We start from the raw sequence: 21,946 nt of genomic DNA, 5'->3' as shown, positions 1-21,946 counted from the left end.
CTACAATCATAGTGTATCTTTTTCAACTAAAAGTGAACTACTATCTGAATTTTGTCCCACATTATATTTTGTCTTGGTTGTGGTTCCATCAAATCAATTGGCCTAATTGCTAATATTACGATTAAATTAAGGGATGGATGCAAAATGAGACAAAATGGTGGACGGACGGTCACCAACTCCCACTTGCTTTCCAACAAGAGAATAGAATGTTGAAAATATGGCCTGCTATATTACCAATTGTGATTTGCTGACTTATTTGTTTTTCTATTCATTCTGTACACACTAATTTATTATTATAACTTATTATCATATAGTATAGTAATAGAATAAATAATGAATATGCATCTTTATCTTTGTTTATATGTTGAGTCTGCACTTACTTAACAGTCAACTCTAAACAGTTGAGCCTCTCATACCTTGGATCTCTGTAGAGTTTGATAGAGTTAGACTGAGATTTTGGCAACTTTTTGAAGCTTTGACATCTTTTTCCCCTCGTTCATTCACCATTGTCAAAGTTATTATTATTCTATTAAAGCTAAAAAGAGGACTTCATTCTTCAATTAAAGGGACACTCTCCTTTTAATGCAATGCAAAAAGGCCACCCTTTACAAAGGCTTGTAGTTGTGGCAGCACAGCACTAGCAGTGTCACAACTCTTCACTCTTCAACGACAAGGTTCAGTGGTCAAAAGGGAAATTCTTTTGTTTATCTCCCTTACATCCATGGTTTTTATGAAAAGATATATCTCTTATGTCCCGGAAGATTATGCTAGCAGCAAGTGATCATCATCACTTTGTGGTTACTTCCTGGAAGGAAACTGAACTATGCTGAAATGCAAAGTCGCATGTGAAGTCTTGGCAGTTTAGAATCTATTTAATGGTCTCTGGCAACTCATTTGGCCGATTTAGAATCCATTTGGGAAGTTTGTTGAGAGTTCTTGATTGTTAAGTTCCTTGGTATGATGTTTCCAGTGACTCTCTATTGCTTTTTTTTATCCACCGTTGATTTTGTTGTTTATGTGAATAACTCTTGATTTGGGTGGCTTTCAGTTTTAGATATGGGGATTGAGAGAAGTGGAGAAAACAAAATTCTTGGGCTGAGATTCACTTCAAGACACAAGCGTTCAAAGAGGTATACCTTCTGTTTCATATGCTTCAATTTTTCGCTTCTATTGTTTGTTGCATGGATTGGTGTTCTTCACATACTTGTAAATGTTTACACATGACAACTTGTTTCTATTTTTTAATGTGTTTTCTGTTTCTACGTGACAGTCTTCCTGTTAAGAAAGGAGTGGAGGAACATGATAATCAACTTGAGGCATTAGACTCAATGAAGCTGGTATAGTGAACCGTTCATGATGCTGAAATAACAATTTTTTGTTTTCTTTTTCATTTTTTACATAGAATTGAATTGTGTAAATGGTATATATGATTTGAGATAGAGAGTTAGTTAATCTGTTTGCATTTTGTTGAGACATTAATGATCCGTGACATCATTGGATATAGTCCCCCACATACAACAAATTCTGTTTGAGTAGCAGGACTTTTGTGACTCTTAACAAGTATGGGTTTGATTTGGTTACAGGATATGGGTTACCTCACAGAATGCACTAAAGCTAGAAATGAAGTCCACACTACTCTCAAGCAAGAGGTACAATACAATACCATAATTGTTATTGGTCATGGCTCATGACTCATGACTTTACCTTTTTACTGCACTATATAGCCCATTTAGCCATGATCACTTCATCATGCTTCAGTTCAGCTTTTTTCTAGTGACTACTCAGAATATTTCTGTCTTATTTACTCTGTCTATTTCTGTGTAGATTCTACAACTAGAGAGAAGATTACAAGACCAATTTGAAGTTAGATGCACCCTAGAAAAGGCACTTGGATACAGGCCTTCATCTCTTGTTAATCCAAATGATAATACCATGTCCAAGGTAGATTTCTCTTTGTTTCTCTTAATCATATTATCTATAGCTATGAATGATTAATGGAATTATGTTACATGTAATGTTATGCTATTAAGAACATTGACCTTACAAGTGTATATGAGTTTTGTGTCTTTGTTTTCTTTCTGTTTATCAAAACTCTTGTTTACAATGTTATATTGTAACTCCAGCCAGCCACAGAGTTAATCAAGGAGATTGCAGTGTTAGAGTTGGAAGTTGTGTATTTGGAGCAACATCTTCTCTCTTTATACCGTAAAGCTTTTGAGCAACACTTATCTTCTGTCTCTCCTTCCACCAAGGAGGAGACTGTGAAGCTTCCTCAAGCAACGCCGCAACCTCGGCTCACTCAAGTTTCTAAGCCTCAAGTCTTAACCAAAACAGAATGCTCTGCAGTACAATCAAATAATAGTCATGAGCCTCAGACTCGGGGAAAAGAATCCAAAGGAAATCTTCCAGAAGACATGCATATGTACTCTGGAGTTTACCGTTGCCATTCTTCATTGTCGCATTATTCAGCATTTACAAGATCTTCTCCACCATCAGAACCTTTAACTAAACCACCCCGTGCCTGTCATTCTCAACCATTGTCCATGATGGAGGTAAATCTAGTCTCAAGAATATGCAAACTGTTTTTGTCACAAAACTAGGACAATAGATATAGGGACAAAAGACACAATATTTCTGTATTTTCTTTCCTGAGAAACTTTCATATCCAGCTTGCCACCTTGATCATCAACTTGGTAGAACACTGTCTTGATTATTCTAAACTCTCACATTGTTTTCAAAGAAAAAACATGACAATATTGATGGAGTGGAAGCCTTTGGATTTTGACTTTGAGTTGTTTGTAAATTTATACAGTATGGCCAAAGCAATCCACCAAATATAGTTAGTCTGGCAGAACATCTGGGTACGCGAATATCCGATCATGTTCTAGAGACACCTAACAAACTTTCCGAGGACATGATCAAATGCATATCAGCTATATATTGCAAGCTTGCAGACCCTCCATCATTGCATCCCGGCCTTTTGTCTCCCACTTCATCCTTGTCCTCAACCAGTGCCTTCTCCATTGGAGATCAAGGTGACATGTGGAGTCCAAGGTTCAGGAACAATTCCTCCTTCGATGCTCGGTTAGACAATCCATTCCATGTTGAAGGACTCAAGGAGTTCAGTGGACCTTACAGCACCATGGTTGAAGTAACATGGATTTATAGAGAAATTCATAAATCAGGCGATGCTGATAAGTTGCTCCAGCATTTCAGGTGAGCTTATTAAAATATCCAACTAAGTTAATGAATAATGAAGATAGTACATAGTTCATTAACTTATTTTTTCATGCCCCTTAATTTTTAATGTTGTTTCAGGTCACTTATTAGTCGATTAGAAGAAGTAAATCCTGGGAAGTTGAAACATGAAGAGAAGCTAGCTTTCTGGATCAATGTACACAATGCTTTGGTGATGCATGTAATAATAATAATTATCCTCAAAAAGATAAAACTCTTGCTTTCTTGTATACTCTTCACACATTTGTTCCCTTTGATTTGCTGGTTTATAATGTGTTCATTGGTATTTAATAGGCATTTTTGGCTTATGGAATTCCACAAAACAATGTGAAAAGAGCTTTTCTTCTTCTCAAGGTAAATAGTGAAGTTAGTAGGCTAGTAGCATCTTTTATAGTCAGTCATTGAAGGATGAAACTCATAACATAACCTTCTCTGCTTGATTGGCCTTTGCAGGCTGCATATAATGTTGGTGGCTACACTGTTACTGCAGACACAATACAAAACATTATACTCGGATGCCGGATTTCTCGTCCTGGACAGGTTCACCCTATGATCCTAACCTATTAATACGATAGAACATGTAGAAGTAGAACATATGAATTATAGTTGTTAATCCAATATAGTACTAGTGATTAAAATGGTGCTTCTTAAAACTTGTTTGTTCCTGCAGTGGCTACGTTTGTTCTTTTCTCAAAAGAGCAAATTCAGAAGTGCAGATGGAAGATTAGGATATGCGATGGAGCATCCTGAGCCTCTTTCACACTTTGCACTCTGTTCAGGGAACCATTCTGATCCAGCGGTATTCAACCACTTCTTAGCTGTGAACCTGTGCAATTTATTTACATAGCAACCCCATTTTCGATAATTAAATGCTAATCCAATATTTATATTCATGGCAGGTACGTGTATATACAGCGAAGAGGGTGATTCAAGAGCTAGAAGCAGCAAAGGATGAGTACATTCGAGCTACATTTGGGGTACGGAAGGATAAAAAATTACTACTACCAAAGCTTGTTGAGTCATTCACCAAGGACTTAGAACTATGCCCAAGTCAGGTTATGGAGATGATCCAAGATTCTTTGCCAGAATCCCTTAGAAAGAGTGTGAAGAAATGGCAGGTGGTGAAATCACGAAAATGCATAGAATGGATTCCACATAACTTCAATTTTCGATATCTCATATCTAAGGACATGCTCAAATGATTACTTATTTGGCAATTTGGCAATGTTACTTGTTAATGTGTTTACTCTATGTAATGTAATTCTTTTTGTACAAAGTAGCAGTGAAGGGTGTGAGTAAATAATGATAATATGTTGCCATTTATATGAAGTGCATGCACTCGCTAATTCCTCATAAAAAGAAAGAGAAAACGAAATTGATTTTTATTTGGGAATTGAGAATACACGAGGATCAGTAAGGAGACTCTCCAATGACATTTCCAGGGGGGTCATAGAAACAAATGGTCAAGCTAGCTTTGTCCTTCACGCAAATGGCTTGGGAGCAACCAAGCTGCACCGTGTTCCTCCATACCACCTGCGTGTAAACGCCGCACTCGTGGTTCGACACGCACGTATTGCTGCTGTGGTTGTAGAATTCTTTCTCCTTCACCCACTCCTCCACCGCCGTGCGTGGGGCCACGCCGGCCGCAGATCCTGACCAGAGCTGGTTGCCGCCGTACTTGCTGGCCGTTAAGTTGGCGAACTGGCAGGCCATGTTGTTCCTCTGGTAGCGCACCATTAGGCTGGTGGCGTTGGCCAGCTTGTCGCTCCAGCTGAGAGGTTGAACTCCCACTGCGGCTCTTGCTTCGTTGTGTGCGTCTAAGTACTCCTTCGCTGGCGGTGTCGTTGCTCCTTCGCTTACGAGAAGGAACATGGCAAGAAGAAGAAGAAGCGAGAACAGAGTAGAACGCTGCATTTTGAATTTAGGATGCAGAGAAGTGTGTGTAGGTGAAAGGAAGTTTCTTCTTAAGGTGCGGATAGAGATGAAGGTGTGGATTTACCGTGTTGCCCTTAAACATGGTGCGGTGCAAGAAGGCATTGGAGGGTGAACCGCAGCCTTTGACTGGAAGACATTGACATTACTGTTACTGCAAGCTGTATTGCTCTATCATTTATGGATCCATCCACCAATTCAATCTTTTATTTACTTGGCTTTTCTAGTATTTACTTACGGTACATCTAATTTTACTAGAATCTATAAGGTAGAAACTCGTACTAATTTTAAAGAAATAAATGACTATTTGTACCCATAAAAGATGAAAACGCTGACATATATATTCACACTAAATCGAAACTAAACTTGTACCCACGCAAGATACCTCCATGTGACAAAAGTACCCTGTCTTTAGAGGGTTGGAGTGCCACGTGGCGTACTTTCGTCACACGAAGGACATCTTGCGTGGGTACAAGTTTAATTTTGATCTAGTATAGCTACATATGTTAGCGTTTTCATCTTTTATAAGTACAAATAGTCATTTGTTAAGGAAAAGTATACAAAACCAAGAGGTGATCAGCAAAAAATAAACAACTTAACTAATTTATAAATATATTTAATTAATTTTATTTGTTTTTAATTTATAATATTTTATATTAATTGCTTCTCACTCCAAATTAAAATTCTGAATGATATATTGGAGAAATAAGGGTGGGATCATGGAACTTCCAACAATCCCGATTCTTAGTATATAAAGAAATTTATAAAATATATAAAAGAACATCCATTTAGTATGAAAAAGAAACATTCTAATACTTAGAAGAAACATCATAATGCCTAGTACAAGCACCATTCACGTAGAGATTTTGAATTCATTCAGAAGCATTTGGCTAGTTTTTGCCTGGTACCCTCTTGATTCCTAGCATTATTGTAAAGTTAATAGACGGTTGAATGATAATTTAATTCGTTAAATTATTTAATAATTTTTAAGAAATTATATAGATAAAGATATTTAAAATATTTTTTAAAGATATTTTTTATTAATTAAAATTTAATATATATAATCGATAAAATCGCGTTATTTTTGTCAAAATTAAGTCTGACAAATTAATTTAATCGAAAAAATAGTGAATTAAATTTTAAATTGGTCTAAATTAATATAAGACTAGAATTTAGAATTCTCAAAATTAATGTATATAATAGAAATATTTTAGTCATTTTCTATAATAAAGGTATTGTAGTTATTTTTTATAAAAAATAATATTAATGTAGACTAGTTTAAGATTTGATTCATTATTTTTTCGGTCAAATTAATTTAACTAGCCTAATTTTGACAAAAATAATACGGTTTAATTAATTATATGTATTAAATTTTGATTACTAAAAAACATCTTTAAAAAATAGACATTTTAAACACTTCTATCTAATAACTCTTTAAATTTTAATTATCAACTTCACATAAAATTAACTGCATTACTCTACACACGAGTTTTCACTATATTAGAATTCTAGTAATAATAGAAGGCAATAGCCAATAGGATTGTTCATTAACTGATTTTTAAAGTTTTATATAATAATTAAAAAACATGTATTAAATAAACATGGTTATGGTAATGATAGTGAAAGTAGGGTTCTTTATCGAAAAGGTAATTTCATATCACATTACGCTTGTAATTCTTTTCTATTTTATAATTTATCTTTCAATTTATTTTGTGTCACTGTGATTTACTTTTAATATTATTATATTTTATGTATTTCATCCTATAAATTTAAGAAGTTGGAGAGATCCTGCATTGTTCTATAGGAGTTTTAGTAACGTTATATCCAACTATTTGGTGTTCATAGATGCTAATGCTAATGTCATGCAAATAACAATTCAAAAAAGGATCTCGCTACTTTCATAGTTCAAGATTATAAACAGCTCTTAGAGAGATGTCATCTCTACCATAGTGGTTGCCTTAAAGTGAAATTTGTTAATCGTGACGAATTCTTTATTGATCAAGTAATAGACCACAACATGCACATAATTTTTAATTATAAAGTGTGGTTTAAATCTTTATTGGAGAATAAGAACTTTTTTTGGCAATGACATCAATGTCGAATCAACTTGGCATGCATCACCATTAAGTGATGGTGGCCCATATATGCCATATGTGCCTTCAAGTAATGAACCCCTTCCATGTCAAATGCAACCCCCTAATTAATTATTTTACCATATTACTAGACCAGCCTTCTTTTGGAAATCACTTATTCATGTCTTCAACTGTGTGCAACCAACTTCCTTTCATTATTCAGAATGATATGCCTTTCATGCAGACTTTAGAATGCTCTAATAATGTCATGACCACTTTTGGGGGAGATTTCACCAATCAAGATGTACCTAAAACACACCCTAATGTAAACATATCTCATTTTACTCTATCTGTAGAGGTAGTTAATGAGTATAATGTGGCATTTTTAGAAGGCATGCATGTTTCATTGGACTAGTTGAAAGTAACGGCTGTGAACAATGATTCAAATCTTCTGTCAGGTAACACTTTTTCCTCGATTCTATTAGATGCAATTCCTTTAGTTTATTCTATTGTTAAGGTTGTTAGTTGTTACACTTTATCAAGCTGAGCTGACCATTATGCAATGGTATGTATGTACTCTGATGAATTTTTTTTTTTTTTAAAAATTGGTTTAATAATCTCATTCTTCATTTCATCTTATACTATGTACTTAATAATTTTTCCTTTATATGTAATAATCTCAACTGCTGCCAGCCAAATTTGCAGCGAAGATTTTTCCATCTAAGTTTGATAAAGTTAAGGTTAAATATCCTAGCATATTTTTTTGCATGATAAAACTTAGATGGAATTCGAAGAGACCTAACGGTGTATTCATCACAAAAGGTTAGGACAGATATTACAAAACAAATAAATTAAAGAGTGACAATGTTGTTAGATTTAGTGTTGTTATGAATCCTTACTGCGTCAATTTTTCTTTCCTTTTTTTTTTTTTTAGTTTGAATGTGTTGGTACTGGGAATTAAGGTTGAATGTTGGTTGGTTTTGGGATAGAATTTTTGTGTTGGGATAGTTGCTGTTAGGATTTTACAAAGTTTTGCATTTTTTCTTGGTTGGAAAACTTAGATACTCTGTTTTGACATGATCGAATGCAATTTTAGAGAGGATAGATGAAATTGTTATTTTGTTTAGTTCATCTAAAGGGTAGGATTTGCTGAGATGGTGTTTTTTATTTATTAAGGCAATGATTGGGGGTTTTGGGATTTTATTGCTGAATCATGAATAAATTGTTTACAAAAATAAAGGTTATGAAAAATAGAGTGTATTGTGTGATTCACTATTATTATTTTTTATTCGTAGATGGAGGATTATTCCATGACATTTAGTTTTTGTCATGGTGAAAAAGTTCAAAAATAAAGATAGTGAATAAAAAAATTTATGAATTGAACAACACAAAGGTGTTAATAGGAGTTGAGGAGATATTTTGCATCACTGTAACATTATTTAACAAGATGGATTAATGTCTCTGTAGATTTTATACTTAGAATTTATACAAATGGGGTCAGGGACTATATATTTTGATGTAATATAATAAATATATTTTTTCAGTTTTTATCTGAGCACACAGTTGTCAATATACGTATTAATTAACACTCACATGTATAATCGTTGATAGAAACGGTTAATCTAAAAATAGAAGGACAGACAAGATTAATGTTAAATTTTTAGGGACCTAATTTGATTAAAAAAAATTATTTAAAAATAAAAATAATGATAGAATAATTTTTTAAGATTAATTTGACTATTAATCGTATGATTTTAATTAATTGAAATAGCCTAAAAGAAAAGATCCTAAGGCCAGTAAAACAGAAAAAAGGGGAAAAGAAAAAAAGCCTAGTAGTAATAGTAGCTTCTCAGCTTCTCTTCTTTCTCAATAGGCACATGCAACTATTTTGATAGTTTATCTAAAATACTTTTTTATGAGAGATAAACGACCATTTTTATATTTGACAATAATTTATTTATTTGATCTAAATTTTTATATTTAAATAATTATATAGAAGGTGAATGTAAAAAATTTGGAATAAAATTTAATTTTTAAATATTTTATTTAAAAATATTTTTGTCTTTTTATGAAAGAATAAGAAAAAAATTTATTGTATAAAATTATTAAATTTTTAAATTATATTACAAAAATAATATCAAAATCTGATTTTTAATGTGCTGTTAAAGAATATATATTTAATATTTGATTATTTTATTGTATTTTTAAAGTTTTCAAAAATTTATTTGTTATTTTTATTAGTGATATAAATTTGTAAATATATTTTGTAGATCACAATTTTTTTTTATTTTTGTGATTTTTAAAATTTTTCGGACACTGACTTAGTATTTGTACTTTTTTAAATTAGTTTTATCCGCCGTATAGAAGTATTAGTAAATTATTTAACAATCTTGTATGTAGTTCGGATAAGCACCGGCCATCTCATTAATAACAATCAATCAGAACAAAGGAGCCAATTACCAATAATTATAAGGAAACAATATTCAATTGTGCTAATAAAAATGTGGAAATGTTTGGTAACTAAAAAAAATCAGTCAAAAATAATTATAATTTGTTTTATTTAATATTTATTAATTATTGCGATAATTAATAAATAATAAATAAGATAATTTCTGATTATTTTTTTTGTTTTTCTAGCATTGTCCATAAAAATGAGACTATTGTGGATAATCTTTTAATAGTCATGTTAGTGGTTGTTGATTCACTGGTGTGGATAATCTGTTATATTAATATTTCTCTTAAGAAGTCAATGGCCATTTACTATAAATTGTTTAGGGTTTAGATTGATTCACTATGCGCAAGGAAAACTCCCGGATTTGGATCACATCAAAGGATAAGAAGTCAATGAACCTTTACTACCACTAATAAATAATGAATACAGCCTACACTCATAGACACTAATTAAAATAAAAATGTTAGACTAACTAATTTTTTTTAAATTAAGTTAAATTTATATACATGTATTTTTTATGTTTTTATTTTTATTTTTTTTATTTTTATTATTATCATTATTATCTTTTTTATTTTTTTCTATTATCTCTTTTTTTTATTTTTCTCTTTTTTATTTTTTTTTCTTTTTTTTCTTTCTCTTCTACAATTCATCTTTTTTTTTTCACATTTTCATAATTCTTCTTACTTCACCATCTTAATAAAAACCTGTATCACAGTTGACAAATTTCAATGTCAAAATTAAGAAAATTTTTGTATTGCGATTAAAAAAATTTGATGCTATTTCTAGTAAATTTTACATAATTCAAAAGATAATTTATAATTCTTCTTGTTTCACTCTCTTAACAAAAAATGTATCACAATTAAAAAATTTCAGCGTCAAAATAAAAAAAAATTCTTTGTCACAATTAAAAAACTTTAGTGCTATTTTTCTGATAAATTTTACACAATTCAAAATTTTTCTCCTCTCATTTTTTATCATTATTATCTTTTTTTTCATCTTTGTTTTGTTTTACCTCCATATCATTCTTTTTATTTTACCTTCATCACAAAAATAAAAATAAAAATAAAAAATGCTGTAATTACCATCAGAAGAAAAAGAAAAAAAACATACAACAATAGTAACAGTAATAAAAAAAACGATAAAAAAGAAATATGCAAAAAAGGTGTGTATTGGGTGAGTAGTTTTATTAGATTTAGACAAATTCAACTAAATTTTAATTGACAAAAATACTTAAATATATTATTAAATCAACAAAAATATTTGGGGCTATAATTTGAAAACTATACATAATCATAATTTGTTTTTGTTTTTATTTTTTTATTCATTAAATATTACAAAAATAAATACATAATATTTAATATAATAAATATATAATCATAAATATTATACATATAAAATTATAAAGACTAAATTAAATAAGATTATTTTAAATTATTATCTCTCTAATATTACCTAAATCAAATGACACATAATAACTTGCACTTCTTTTTGCTTTTATTTTTCCTCTCCGTGGGTCATGCCGTCATGGGATGACTTATTAATTTTTGTTAGCTTTTTGTTTTTGATAAGTGTCAGGAATGTTAATATGGGATAAGAATGAACCCACATGAATTAATCGAATAGTTGCTTCATTCATTCGTCTTCATAACATATTGTTTTCCTTTTACCTTTAGATGTTTATGTAGGATCCACATAAAAGTATGCAATTTTAGAAATTTAATGGCTAACAAGCGAAGTGAAGGATGGGGAAATTTCGACCTCTTTGAAGATGGAAGTCTTAATCATAAAAAGATTGTATGTTGAAGTTGTTGCTTGTTGGGACTCTGTGTTATTAGGACCATTGGTTTCTTTGCAAGATGTAACTATCAGGGTCAGTTCAGGAAGCAAGGTAGACCACGGGCCCGAATCTTCACCGAAAGTCAGTGGGTTAGATTCCCACCACACCGGATTTCTACACATAAAACAAGAGCAATCTTATATCCATTATTTCGTGAAAATTTCAAGTATATATTTTTATTTATATTAGATAATCTGTACCCAAATATCTCGTACATGATATTATACTTCGAAATTGACTATTCAAATTTAAAGCTAAAAATTTAAGTTTCTGTGTTCATGTTAAAAAATATTGATTAGTATTGAAAGAATTAGATGAAAATTTTATTTTTTTATTAAATTTATCCTTTATTTTTTTCTATAAAAAGAATGCAAATAATTATATAATTTTTATAGTAATTTTTTTGTGTATATTCTTTGTTATAATTTTTTTATCAAAATCTTGCGAATTTGTTTTAATCACTACCAAAGTAAATATTTTAATTTTTTATTATTTTTAGTACTCTTTTATATTTTAATTTTTATGTTTTTATTATATTTTTTATTTATATTATTTTTTTAGTATTCTGATGTTATATTTTTATTATATTTTTTATTCATATAATAACTATTGTTGATATAAATTCTTATTTTTATTAATTTTTATGATATTTTTATTATTTTTTATTTATATAAATTATTTTTTTATTTTTTATTATACTATATTTATGTTGTGTATAAAATTTTTTATTTTTTTATTTGATTTTATTCATATGAATTTTATTTACTTTTTATTGTAATTTTTTTATTTATATGATATATGTTGTTGGTTGTAATTATTATATATTATATTTGTATGAATTTTTTTTATTTTTTTTTATTTTTATTGTACTTTTTACTGTACTTTATTTTCATTTTTATTATATACTAATTATAAGTAACAAAGGAGTCTTAAATAATAAAATTTGGAAAAATTACTCTAAAGGACCGTTAGGAAGACTTAATTATTAAAAAGGACCTTTAATACCAAAATTATTAAGAAGGACCAAATCTTTTTATAATATTTAAGAAGAAGAACTAAATCTTTTTATAAGAAGATAAATATATTCTTAACTATTTTTTTATTTATTTTGCATAATTTTTAATATATGCTATTTGATTTACAATGTTATATAGACATTTATGAATATTCACTTGGGATTAATTAATTAATTAATTTAAAAAGAATTACTCTAAAAGATTGTTAGGGAAATATTGATTCTTAACTATTTTTTTTATTTTTTTTATAATTTTTATATTAAAAATTTTTATTTTTTCTAAAATTTTGGTAATTTTTATTATTTATTTATTTATTTATTACTTTTATGATCTTTTGTCTTTTTTTTTCGTTAGGTAAAGATCATAAAAATAAAAAATAAATAAAAATAAATAATTAATAGAAATTACTAAAATTTTAAGAGAAATAAAATTTATCAACATAAAGATTATAAAAAATAAATAAAAAATAATTAAAGATATATTTATCTCCTTATAAAAAGATTTTATTCGTTTTCTTAAATATAAAAAGATTTGATTCGTTTTCTTAAATATTATAAAAAGATTTGGTTCTTCTTAATAATTTTAGTATTAAAGGTCTTTTTTAATAATTAAATCTTTCTAACGGTCTTTTAGAATAATTTTCTCATAAAATTTTATAGTCCAAAATGATACTAAATTAAAGAGTACTAACAGTATTAAAATAAATTATAGAACATTTTTTTTATTTGACATTATAAAATGTATGATACTATCTTTTATATTTTTATTTTTTATTATATTTATTTTATTTATATGATAAATATTTTTTATATTATTTTTTTGAGAAAATTTTACTCTCCTCCTCTACGAGATACTAAAATGACACATTCCTCCCCTCTATGTTATAAATGTACATTCTCCTCCCTTCTAACTTTTAAAAAAACTTCTTCTTTAATCCATTTTAAATTTTTTGTGTTAACTAATGTTTACTTTATCTATTTTTTAAGAAAAAATAAATTATTTTTTAAAAAATACCCATTAGCAAAAAATTTATTTTTTATCATTAAATTTTGCTTACCAAAATACCCTTTAATAAATTATTTTTTTATTGATTAAATTGTATTTCTAAAAAATTTAATAATTATATTATTTTTTTCTAAAATACCCTTCAATAATTTTTTAATTATTAAATTATGATTTTACTAAAATTTTCTATAACAATTTTTTTATATTTTGCTATTAATTTTTTTATATCTATATATATTATTTTAACATTAAATAAAAATTTTAGTAAGATTTTTTTAATATCAATATATATTAATTGTTATACATATTAATAGTGGTAAGATTTTTTTATTTAATATTAAAATAATATATATTGATATCAAAAAATTAATAGTAAAATATAAAAATAATTGTTAATAAAAATTTTGGTAAAATTATAATTTAATAATTAAAAAATTATTGAATAGTAGGTATCTTAGAAAAAAATAATTTATTAAAGAGTATTTTGGTAAATAAAATTTTTACTAATGGATATTTTTAAAAAAATTAATTTATTCTTTCTTAAAAAATAGATAAAGTTAACATTAGTTAATACAAAAAATTTAAAATGGATTAAAGATGAGGTTTTTTAAAATTAGAAGGGAGAAAAATGTACATTTATAAAATAAAGGAGATGGGAGTGTCATTTTAGCATTTCGCAGAGAAGGAGAGTGAAATTTTCTCTATTTTTTTTAGTGTTTTGTTTTTCATGTATATTGTTATTTTTTATTATTTTTTAGCTCATATGAATTTTTTTTATTATTTACTGTTCTTTATGTTTAATATTTAGAATGTCTTTCTTTATTTTTATTTGGCTTTGTTCATTTTTATTTTTTATTTATTTTTATTATTAATTTTTTTTATATTGTTTTTTACAGTGTTCTAATCTCTCAAGTATGTTATTAATTTTTTATAGTATTCTTATTATGTCTTGTTCATATGAATTTTTTTCTCTCTTTTATGCCCTGTGTTTATATCTTATACGAAATTTGTTTTATTTTTCTTATTTGATATAGTTCATATGATTTTTTGTATATTTTATTATATTTCTTTTACTCATATGATATATATGGTTGATTTTATAAAATTTTTATCATTTTTTATTTATATGAGTTCTTTTCTTATATTTTTTATTATACTTTATTTTTGTTTTGATTGAAATTTTTTATTTTTTATTCAGCTATGTAAATTTGATAATTGTAATTTTCATATATTATGTTTTATTGTAATTTTTTTTATAATATAGATTAATTGATCTCATTAGAAAAGATAAATTAAATAAAAAAATTATTGCAGAGTAATAATAAAATCATAAATGTTGGATTTAAAAAAAAAGTCTTGTAAGAATAAAATTATTGAGAGTATTAGAATAAGAGTACGGTATAAAAATAATGTTCAATTAACATTCACACGATATTACTTGAAATTTAAGAAAAAATGTGACATATTTGAACGTGGAAAAATAGATTTACTATCTTGCGACACATACCCAAGTTCAAAATTGAAACTCAAGTGCAGATAGTGTATACAACAATGACTATTCATAATTTTATTAGAAGATATTTTGAAACAGATACCAAATTTAGTGCTTGTTTGGACGCTATTATTTTGATAAAAAAAAGATCTTTTTTCAATGAAAAATATCTTTTTTTTATTTTTTAACGTGTTTGGCAAATTTCTAGTAGTAAAAGTAAAAGCACTAGAAAAATAAAAAAAAGATCTTTTTTGAGAAGCTGTAATTTACATCTTTTTTTAAAAGATATTTTTCTCTTAAAAAAAGATATTTTTCATCTAATAAATAAATAAAAAAGTACTTTTATATTGTTATACCCAAACATAATTGATAGATAAAAAGATCTTTTTGCATGAGATACCCAAACATAAAATTACTTTTACTTTTTCATAAGATCTTTTAAAAAAAGATAAATCAAAAAAAGATATTTTCTTAGAAGCTCACCGAAACAAGCTCTTAATCAATATGAACATGCAAACATTCTTAATGGAGAAGATAATAGTTATGTTGGTGAAGGCTCAAATCAAACTTTAACCATTAGCTCTTCTGCAGAAATGGACCGTGTTCGAGACTCGATTAGGGATCAAATTATTAATCACATGCAGTAGAAATAATAGTGTTCTTATGTACTAATTTTGTATAAGATATTTTTTTTATGTATTTTATAAGTGTTTTATCTTTTAATTTAATATTTATTAGTATTTTTATGTATTAAAATATATTTCATCAACTTTTATATGTTATTTTAATTTAGTAGATAAATATTAATTTTATTATAAAATAAATTAATAAGATTTATTTAAATATATAAAGTAAAATAATAGGATAATATAAAAAAAATTATTTAAATTGATGTCTCTTTTAGTAATTTTTCATCTAAAAGTGATTTTGAGTAGTATAATCCAAATAGTATTTATTTTACACTAATTCATTCTGATATAAAGATTGCCAAACATAAATTACGTTAACACAAACTTACTTTTCATCAAAATCAAGTTTGCATAATCAATTTTATGCAAACTCCTATTTGCAAACTATAATCCAAACACACACTAATTCAAATAAAAAGCCAGTTTCACACCTCTGAAGGGGCAACCTAGAATCTCGGACCACGATGAGACAAGTTGGCTAACACTAATTGTCAATAAATCCAGACCTACACTAGCTATAGAGGATTATCATATACAACCCTGATAAAAGATCATTCAGATCTTAAGTTTAAGACACTGACTTGAGCGTCGAAGTTCTTTTTGCAGATTTTTTCACATTGATCAAATTGACGAGGAATCAGTAGCACAGGAGAAAGGCACCGCAAGAGCTCCATTCGGTGTGGATGAGCTATAAGTCAGAATATTTGGTGTCCACCATGGGCCGAGTCTTTTGAATAACGACACGTCGATTTTTTATTGCTTTTTTGCAGGACTATGGCCGATGATGCCGTACCTTCTCCTCCCACTCATGACAAGTTAGTTGCCATGAATATTACTCTTCAAGCTGAAGTAGCAAAAATGGCCGACCTCTTAGATAACAGAACTAGCGGGAGCAATGACGACGGTGACAGGAAGAATTCTGATAAGGAAAACAATGACCAGGAGGACCAATCAGAGACAAATATGGCAATGAATGCAAAACCTCTGAAACCATCAAGAAAGAAAACAAACCCTTTCTCGAAGGAGATAATGGACTTTCAAATGCCGAAGAACTTTATGCTCCCACCAACTCTGAAGCTATATGAAGGGATCGGCGACCCCAAAATACATGTCACAAAATTCGAGTCTATGATGTTTTTAAATCACACCTCTGACCCAATTTTATGTCCTTTTTTTCTATATTTTTTGGACGGAGCTGTTTTACTCTAGTTTTCTAGTTTGCGTGCAGGTTCAATCACTAGTTTCAATGAGTTTTCTGAACTATTTACCAATCACTTTGCAGCATCAAAAATCTATGTGCATGATTTTGACTATATCAGCACCATTAAACAAGGCCAGTTTAAGAGTCTCAAAGATTACAGGACAAGATTCGCCAACGTGGCAATGAAGATTTCCAACCTCAGCCCTAATGTACACCTACACGCCTTGAAAAGTGGCCTCCGACCTGGAAAATTCCAAGAAATGATTACCATCTCCAAATCCAAAATCCTTACCAAATTTAGGGATAAGGCAGCTGGACAAATAGAAATTGAAGAACTCAGGGAGGCCCAGGTGGGCGAGAAGTAAACACCTATAGGGACGAGGACAAGCATGGGACGCAAAATCAAACAAAGGAACAAAAGAAACCATTTAAACTGACACCCAAATTTGACTCATATGCGCAATTCAATACGAAAATAGAAGACATCCTTAAAGAGATCCTTCATGCAAAAATCATAAAACCACCCAATAAAAGTTCTTTGGAGCCCCTGTGGAGGATAATTTAACTGAAACTGATGAATCTTCACCTCCCAGGGAGGAACCACATGTGCCTACTAAAAAGAAGGGGTCACCCAAGCTTGATATAAAGTCCTTACCTCCTTCTCGCAAGTATACCTTTTTAGGTGAAAAGGACTCCTATCCAGTGATTTTGAGCTCCTCTCTGAGCATCTGTGAAGAGGAAGTGTTGCTACAAGTACTGAGAGACCACAAAATAACTCTTGGTTGGACCATTGGTGATTTAAAGGGGATAAGCCCATCCATGTGTATGCACAAAATTCTGTTTGAGGAAGATTTTAAATCTGTGGTGCAACCACAAAGGCGGCTTAATCCAATTATAAAAGAGGTGGTCCAGAAAGAGGTTATGAAGCTATGAGATGCAAGGATCATTTACCCAATTTCTAATAGCCCTTAGGTAAGTCCTGTGCAAGTTGTTCCCAAGAAGGGAGTTACAGTGGTTATAAATGAAAAGAATGAGTTGATTCCTACAAGAACCGTCACCAGTTGGAGAATGTGTATTGACTACAAGAGGCTTAACACTGCTACTAGAAAGGACCATTCTCCCTACCCTTCATTGATTAGATGCTTAAGAAGTTAGCTGTACATGCATTTTTTACTTTTTGTATGGATATTCAGGATATAATTAGATTGTAGTAGACCCTCAAGACTAGAAGAAAATGGTGTTTACTTGTTCTTTTGGAGTATTTGCTTACCACCAGATGCCATTTGGGTTATGCAATGCCCTAGTAACTTTTCAAAGGTGTATACTTTCTATATTTTTTGACATGATTGAAAAGTTTATTGAGATATTTATGGATGATTTTTCTGTATTTAGTAATTCTTTTGATACTTACCTGCAACATCTAGCTTTAGTCTTGAAATGGTGCCAAGAGAAAAAATTTATTTTAAACTAGAAAAAATATTATTTTATGGTAACTGAAGGTATAGTTCTAGGATACCATATTTCAAGCAAAGACATAGAGGGTTTTTACAAAGGACTGCATGCATACTTTTGATACTCTGAAAGCTAAGCTTATCTCTGCACCCATCATACTTCCTCTCAATTGGGATTTACCATTTAAGTTGATGTGTGATGCTAGTAAATATGCCACAGAAACTGTTTTGGAGCAGAGACAAGACAAGCTATTGCATGTCATATACTATGTAAGTCGTGTCTTAAATGATGTCAAAAAAAATTACACGACTACAGAAAAAGAATTTTTAGTTGTGGTTTATGCATTTGATAAGTTTAGGTCCTATCTAATTCGTTAGAAAGTTATTGTTTACTTTGACCATACTGCACTTAAGTTTCTTTTGACTAAGTAGGACGCTAAACCTAGATTGATTAGGTGGGTGCTTCTTCTTCAGGAGTTTGATATTGAGATCAGAGATCGAAAGGATTCGGAGAATCAGGTAGTTGATCACCTTTTCAGAATTGAACCTGAAGAAGTAGTAGTTCACCCCATTCCAGTGAATGAAGCTTTCCCTGATGAGCCGCTCTTTGTTATACATGGAGCTCCTTGGTTTGCAGACACAACAAACTACAAAGCCAGCAGGATGATTTCCAAAGAATTCACTAAATAGAAAGTTAAGAAGTTGCTCCATGATACACAGTATTTTTTATGGGAGGAACCTTATCTATTCAAGAGATGCTCAGCTGAAATCATTCGAAGATGTATACCGGATGAAGAAACACAACAAGTGCTCTGGCACTGTCATGATTCTAAACATGGTGGTTATTTTGGTGGAGAGAGGACTGCAGCCAGTGACGGACCCAGCAAATTTTAAGAGTGAGGACAAAATATATATTTTAAGAAATTTTTTTTGAATATTTCCAATTATACTAAAAATATAATGGAGATATAAAAATTAAAAAGAGTTAGTAAACACTTTCATTCTTGAAATATTTTAATTTATTTTTGATATACTGTCAGATTAAAAATTTTATGCATCTATTTAATTATGTATTGTAATTAAAAAAATTACATTTTACATTCATCACGTAAATAATTATCTAAAAAATATACATATTTTAACATATCAAAATTAACTTTTATGCTTTTAAACAATTATTCTACTACTCATTATAATTTTCAAATATTAATTATATCTCATTCAATTAGAAAATTTATTTGTTGTAATATTTATGAAATAAAATATTTTTAATCTAAAATAATTGTTACAAAAAAAATTATTTAAGAGATAAAATTAAAAATTATTATATAATATTAAAATAAAGAGTAATAATTAATAAATAGATACTTTTTTATTTATTATAACTAATTTTTTAAGACAAAATAAGATACTGATAATTTTATTTATATTTAGAGAACTGAGATTTAGTTTGATAATTAACTAGTTGATTAGTTTTAAAAATTATATTATCATTGTTCATTAATTTTTTATTGAGTTAATTTATTTACTTATTTTTAATTTTAATATTGAATCAAATTTAACAAAATAAATATTATTACATGTTAAATTTAATAAAAAAAAGTTTAACATGAATCTAAAAATAAAATTTTATAAATTTTTGTGGGAACAAAAATATAATTACATTGAAATAAATATATTGATTTATATAATATTGTTACTTTTCTTTAACTTAGTGGGGGCAAATGCCCCCTCCTTCTTGAACCTGTATCCGTCCCTGACTGCAGCAAAGGTCCTCCAATGTATGCAATTTCTATTGGCCCACTCTCTTTAGAGATGTTCGAAACCTTGTGTGGAACTATGATTGGAAATTAATCTAAGCATAATGACATGCCACAGCAAGCTATCTTAGAAGTAGAGTTATTTGATCTATGGAAAATTAATTTTATGGAACCATTCACTCCCTCATACTCAAACAACTACATTTTGGTGGTTGTGGATTATGTGTTCAAGTGGGTAGAGGCAATGCCTTTGACCACCAATGATGCCAAGGTTGTGATTAACTTTCTTTAGAGGTACATATTCAGCAGGTTTGGTGTCTCACAAACCTTAATCAGTGATAGGGACAGTCACTTCTGCAACAAACAACTAAATTCTCTTCTTCAGATATGTTACCTCCACATGCTAGTGATACATCGATGTGGCTGTACTACGATAAAAAAAATTCTCTTAGAACCATGACAATTAACAAACCAATTCACTAAAATCCCATTAAATAATGTAGACCCTTTTCAAAAAAATCATATCTAAGTTATATCAAGAATCACCTAAAGCGGACAACTCTACTACAAATAAGTTTTAATGTAAATAATATTACAACTTTGGACATAAATAACCTAACATTTAATAATTTAATTAAATTACATTAAATCAAATTAAATTAAATTCTAATAGTACATAGTAGTTAATCTAATTTCAAGATGTAACGTAAAAAAATTAAACTAAATTAAATTATATTAATTTAAACACTAATATTTAAGGATAAATTAAATTAATTTTAATAAATTTAAACTAGATTACTAGCCCATTAACCTAATGTTTAAGAATTAAATTAAATTTTTAAAAAATAAACTAAATTAAATTTTTGACAAATTTTTATTGCCTATTTAATCTAACATTCGAAACCTAAAGTAGATTTATCTAAACTCTAAAAAAAACTTCTAATCTAGTTAATCACTACTGTAACAAAGTATTGTTTATCACTCTTCTACCTTGGATTTGTACTTTTAAAATTCTAACAAACTACTAAATCACTATTCTAACTACCTTTTGTAGTTTAAAAATCTCAATAGTGCATATAATAAAATTCTAAACAACTTAACATCACAAACTATTATTATTTTTGAAAGGTATTAAATTTCACTCACTAACCTTTTCATGGATGGAACCAACAATATGGACAATACCATCTAACCGATAAATATATTCGGGTCGTCTTCCATATTTGCAGTTTGAAATTAATATCGTTTTGTTGGTGCAAACTTTTTTTGGAATTTGGATTTGGGGTGGATGGTTTTGGTGAAATGTAATTCGAAACATGTGGATTCAAATTCTTTATATATGTATATCTATATACCAAATTGAAGCAACTTATTTCAATTTACCACCAACATCGTTGCAAGTAAATCAAAGTCATTCAATTCGATTTTCTATAGCCTAATTTGAATTCATTCCATTCGAATTATTATAAACATATACCATGAGTATAATTCAAAACAAATGTTATCTAATTACTATTGGTAGATTTCAAACCATATTAAATCAAATGTGATAGATTCGATTTATGTATATATCTAATAATTTGAATCTAATTGATTCAATTTACCCCTGAAATGGATAAATCAAATTTAGTCAATTCGATTTATATATAATTAGAAATAAAAATATGCCCGTAATGTTTCTTAGTTTAGGGGATTTACATAAAATTGATTGCCATCTCATTTTCTTACGCGAATTTTTCTTAATAATATATTTCTCGTGGATTGTATTTTTACAAATAAAAAAGTATTTACAACGAATCTCT

At 28.7% G+C, this 21,946-nt stretch overlaps 2 protein-coding genes across 2 annotated transcripts; one reads left to right on the top strand and one right to left on the bottom strand.

The window, feature by feature from the left end:
* Positions 1 to 258: 258 nt before the first annotated feature.
* Positions 259 to 5,153, top strand: LOC112748851 (uncharacterized). Its single transcript, XM_025797093.3, has 12 exons — positions 259 to 955; positions 1,049 to 1,130; positions 1,271 to 1,337; positions 1,584 to 1,649; positions 1,825 to 1,941; positions 2,124 to 2,552; positions 2,813 to 3,216; positions 3,319 to 3,418; positions 3,532 to 3,591; positions 3,691 to 3,777; positions 3,908 to 4,036; positions 4,137 to 5,153. The coding sequence occupies exons 2-12, from the start codon at positions 1,057 to 1,059 to the stop codon at positions 4,437 to 4,439; spliced, it is 1,836 nt and encodes a 611-aa protein (XP_025652878.1). The 5' UTR covers positions 259 to 955; positions 1,049 to 1,056; the 3' UTR covers positions 4,440 to 5,153.
* Positions 4,648 to 5,151, bottom strand: LOC112748852 (STS14 protein). The gene has a single exon (XM_025797094.3). The coding sequence runs from the start codon at positions 5,149 to 5,151 to the stop codon at positions 4,648 to 4,650; it is 504 nt and encodes a 167-aa protein (XP_025652879.1).
* Positions 5,154 to 21,946: the final 16,793 nt, after the last annotated feature.

The sequence above is a fragment of the Arachis hypogaea genome, chromosome 15, assembly GCF_003086295.3.
Source record: "Arachis hypogaea cultivar Tifrunner chromosome 15, arahy.Tifrunner.gnm2.J5K5, whole genome shotgun sequence".
Taxonomy (NCBI): domain Eukaryota; kingdom Viridiplantae; phylum Streptophyta; class Magnoliopsida; order Fabales; family Fabaceae; genus Arachis; species Arachis hypogaea.
Note: the sequence above shows the minus strand (reverse complement) of the source record. Positions and strands in the feature narration are given on the sequence as shown.

Excerpts from the sequence above, each read along its gene's own strand:
- LOC112748852 (XM_025797094.3), bottom strand. The coding sequence starts at position 5,151 with ATGCAGCGTTCTACTCTGTTCTCGCTTCTTCTTCTTCTTGCCATGTTC.
- LOC112748851 (XM_025797093.3), top strand. The coding sequence starts at position 1,057 with ATGGGGATTGAGAGAAGTGGAGAAAACAAAATTCTTGGGCTGAGATTC. Across the intron at positions 1,942-2,123 it reads ATGATAATACCATGTCCAAG|CCAGCCACAGAGTTAATCAA; the intron begins GTAGATTTCTCT and ends TTGTAACTCCAG. Across the intron at positions 4,037-4,136 it reads GGAACCATTCTGATCCAGCG|GTACGTGTATATACAGCGAA; the intron begins GTATTCAACCAC and ends TATTCATGGCAG.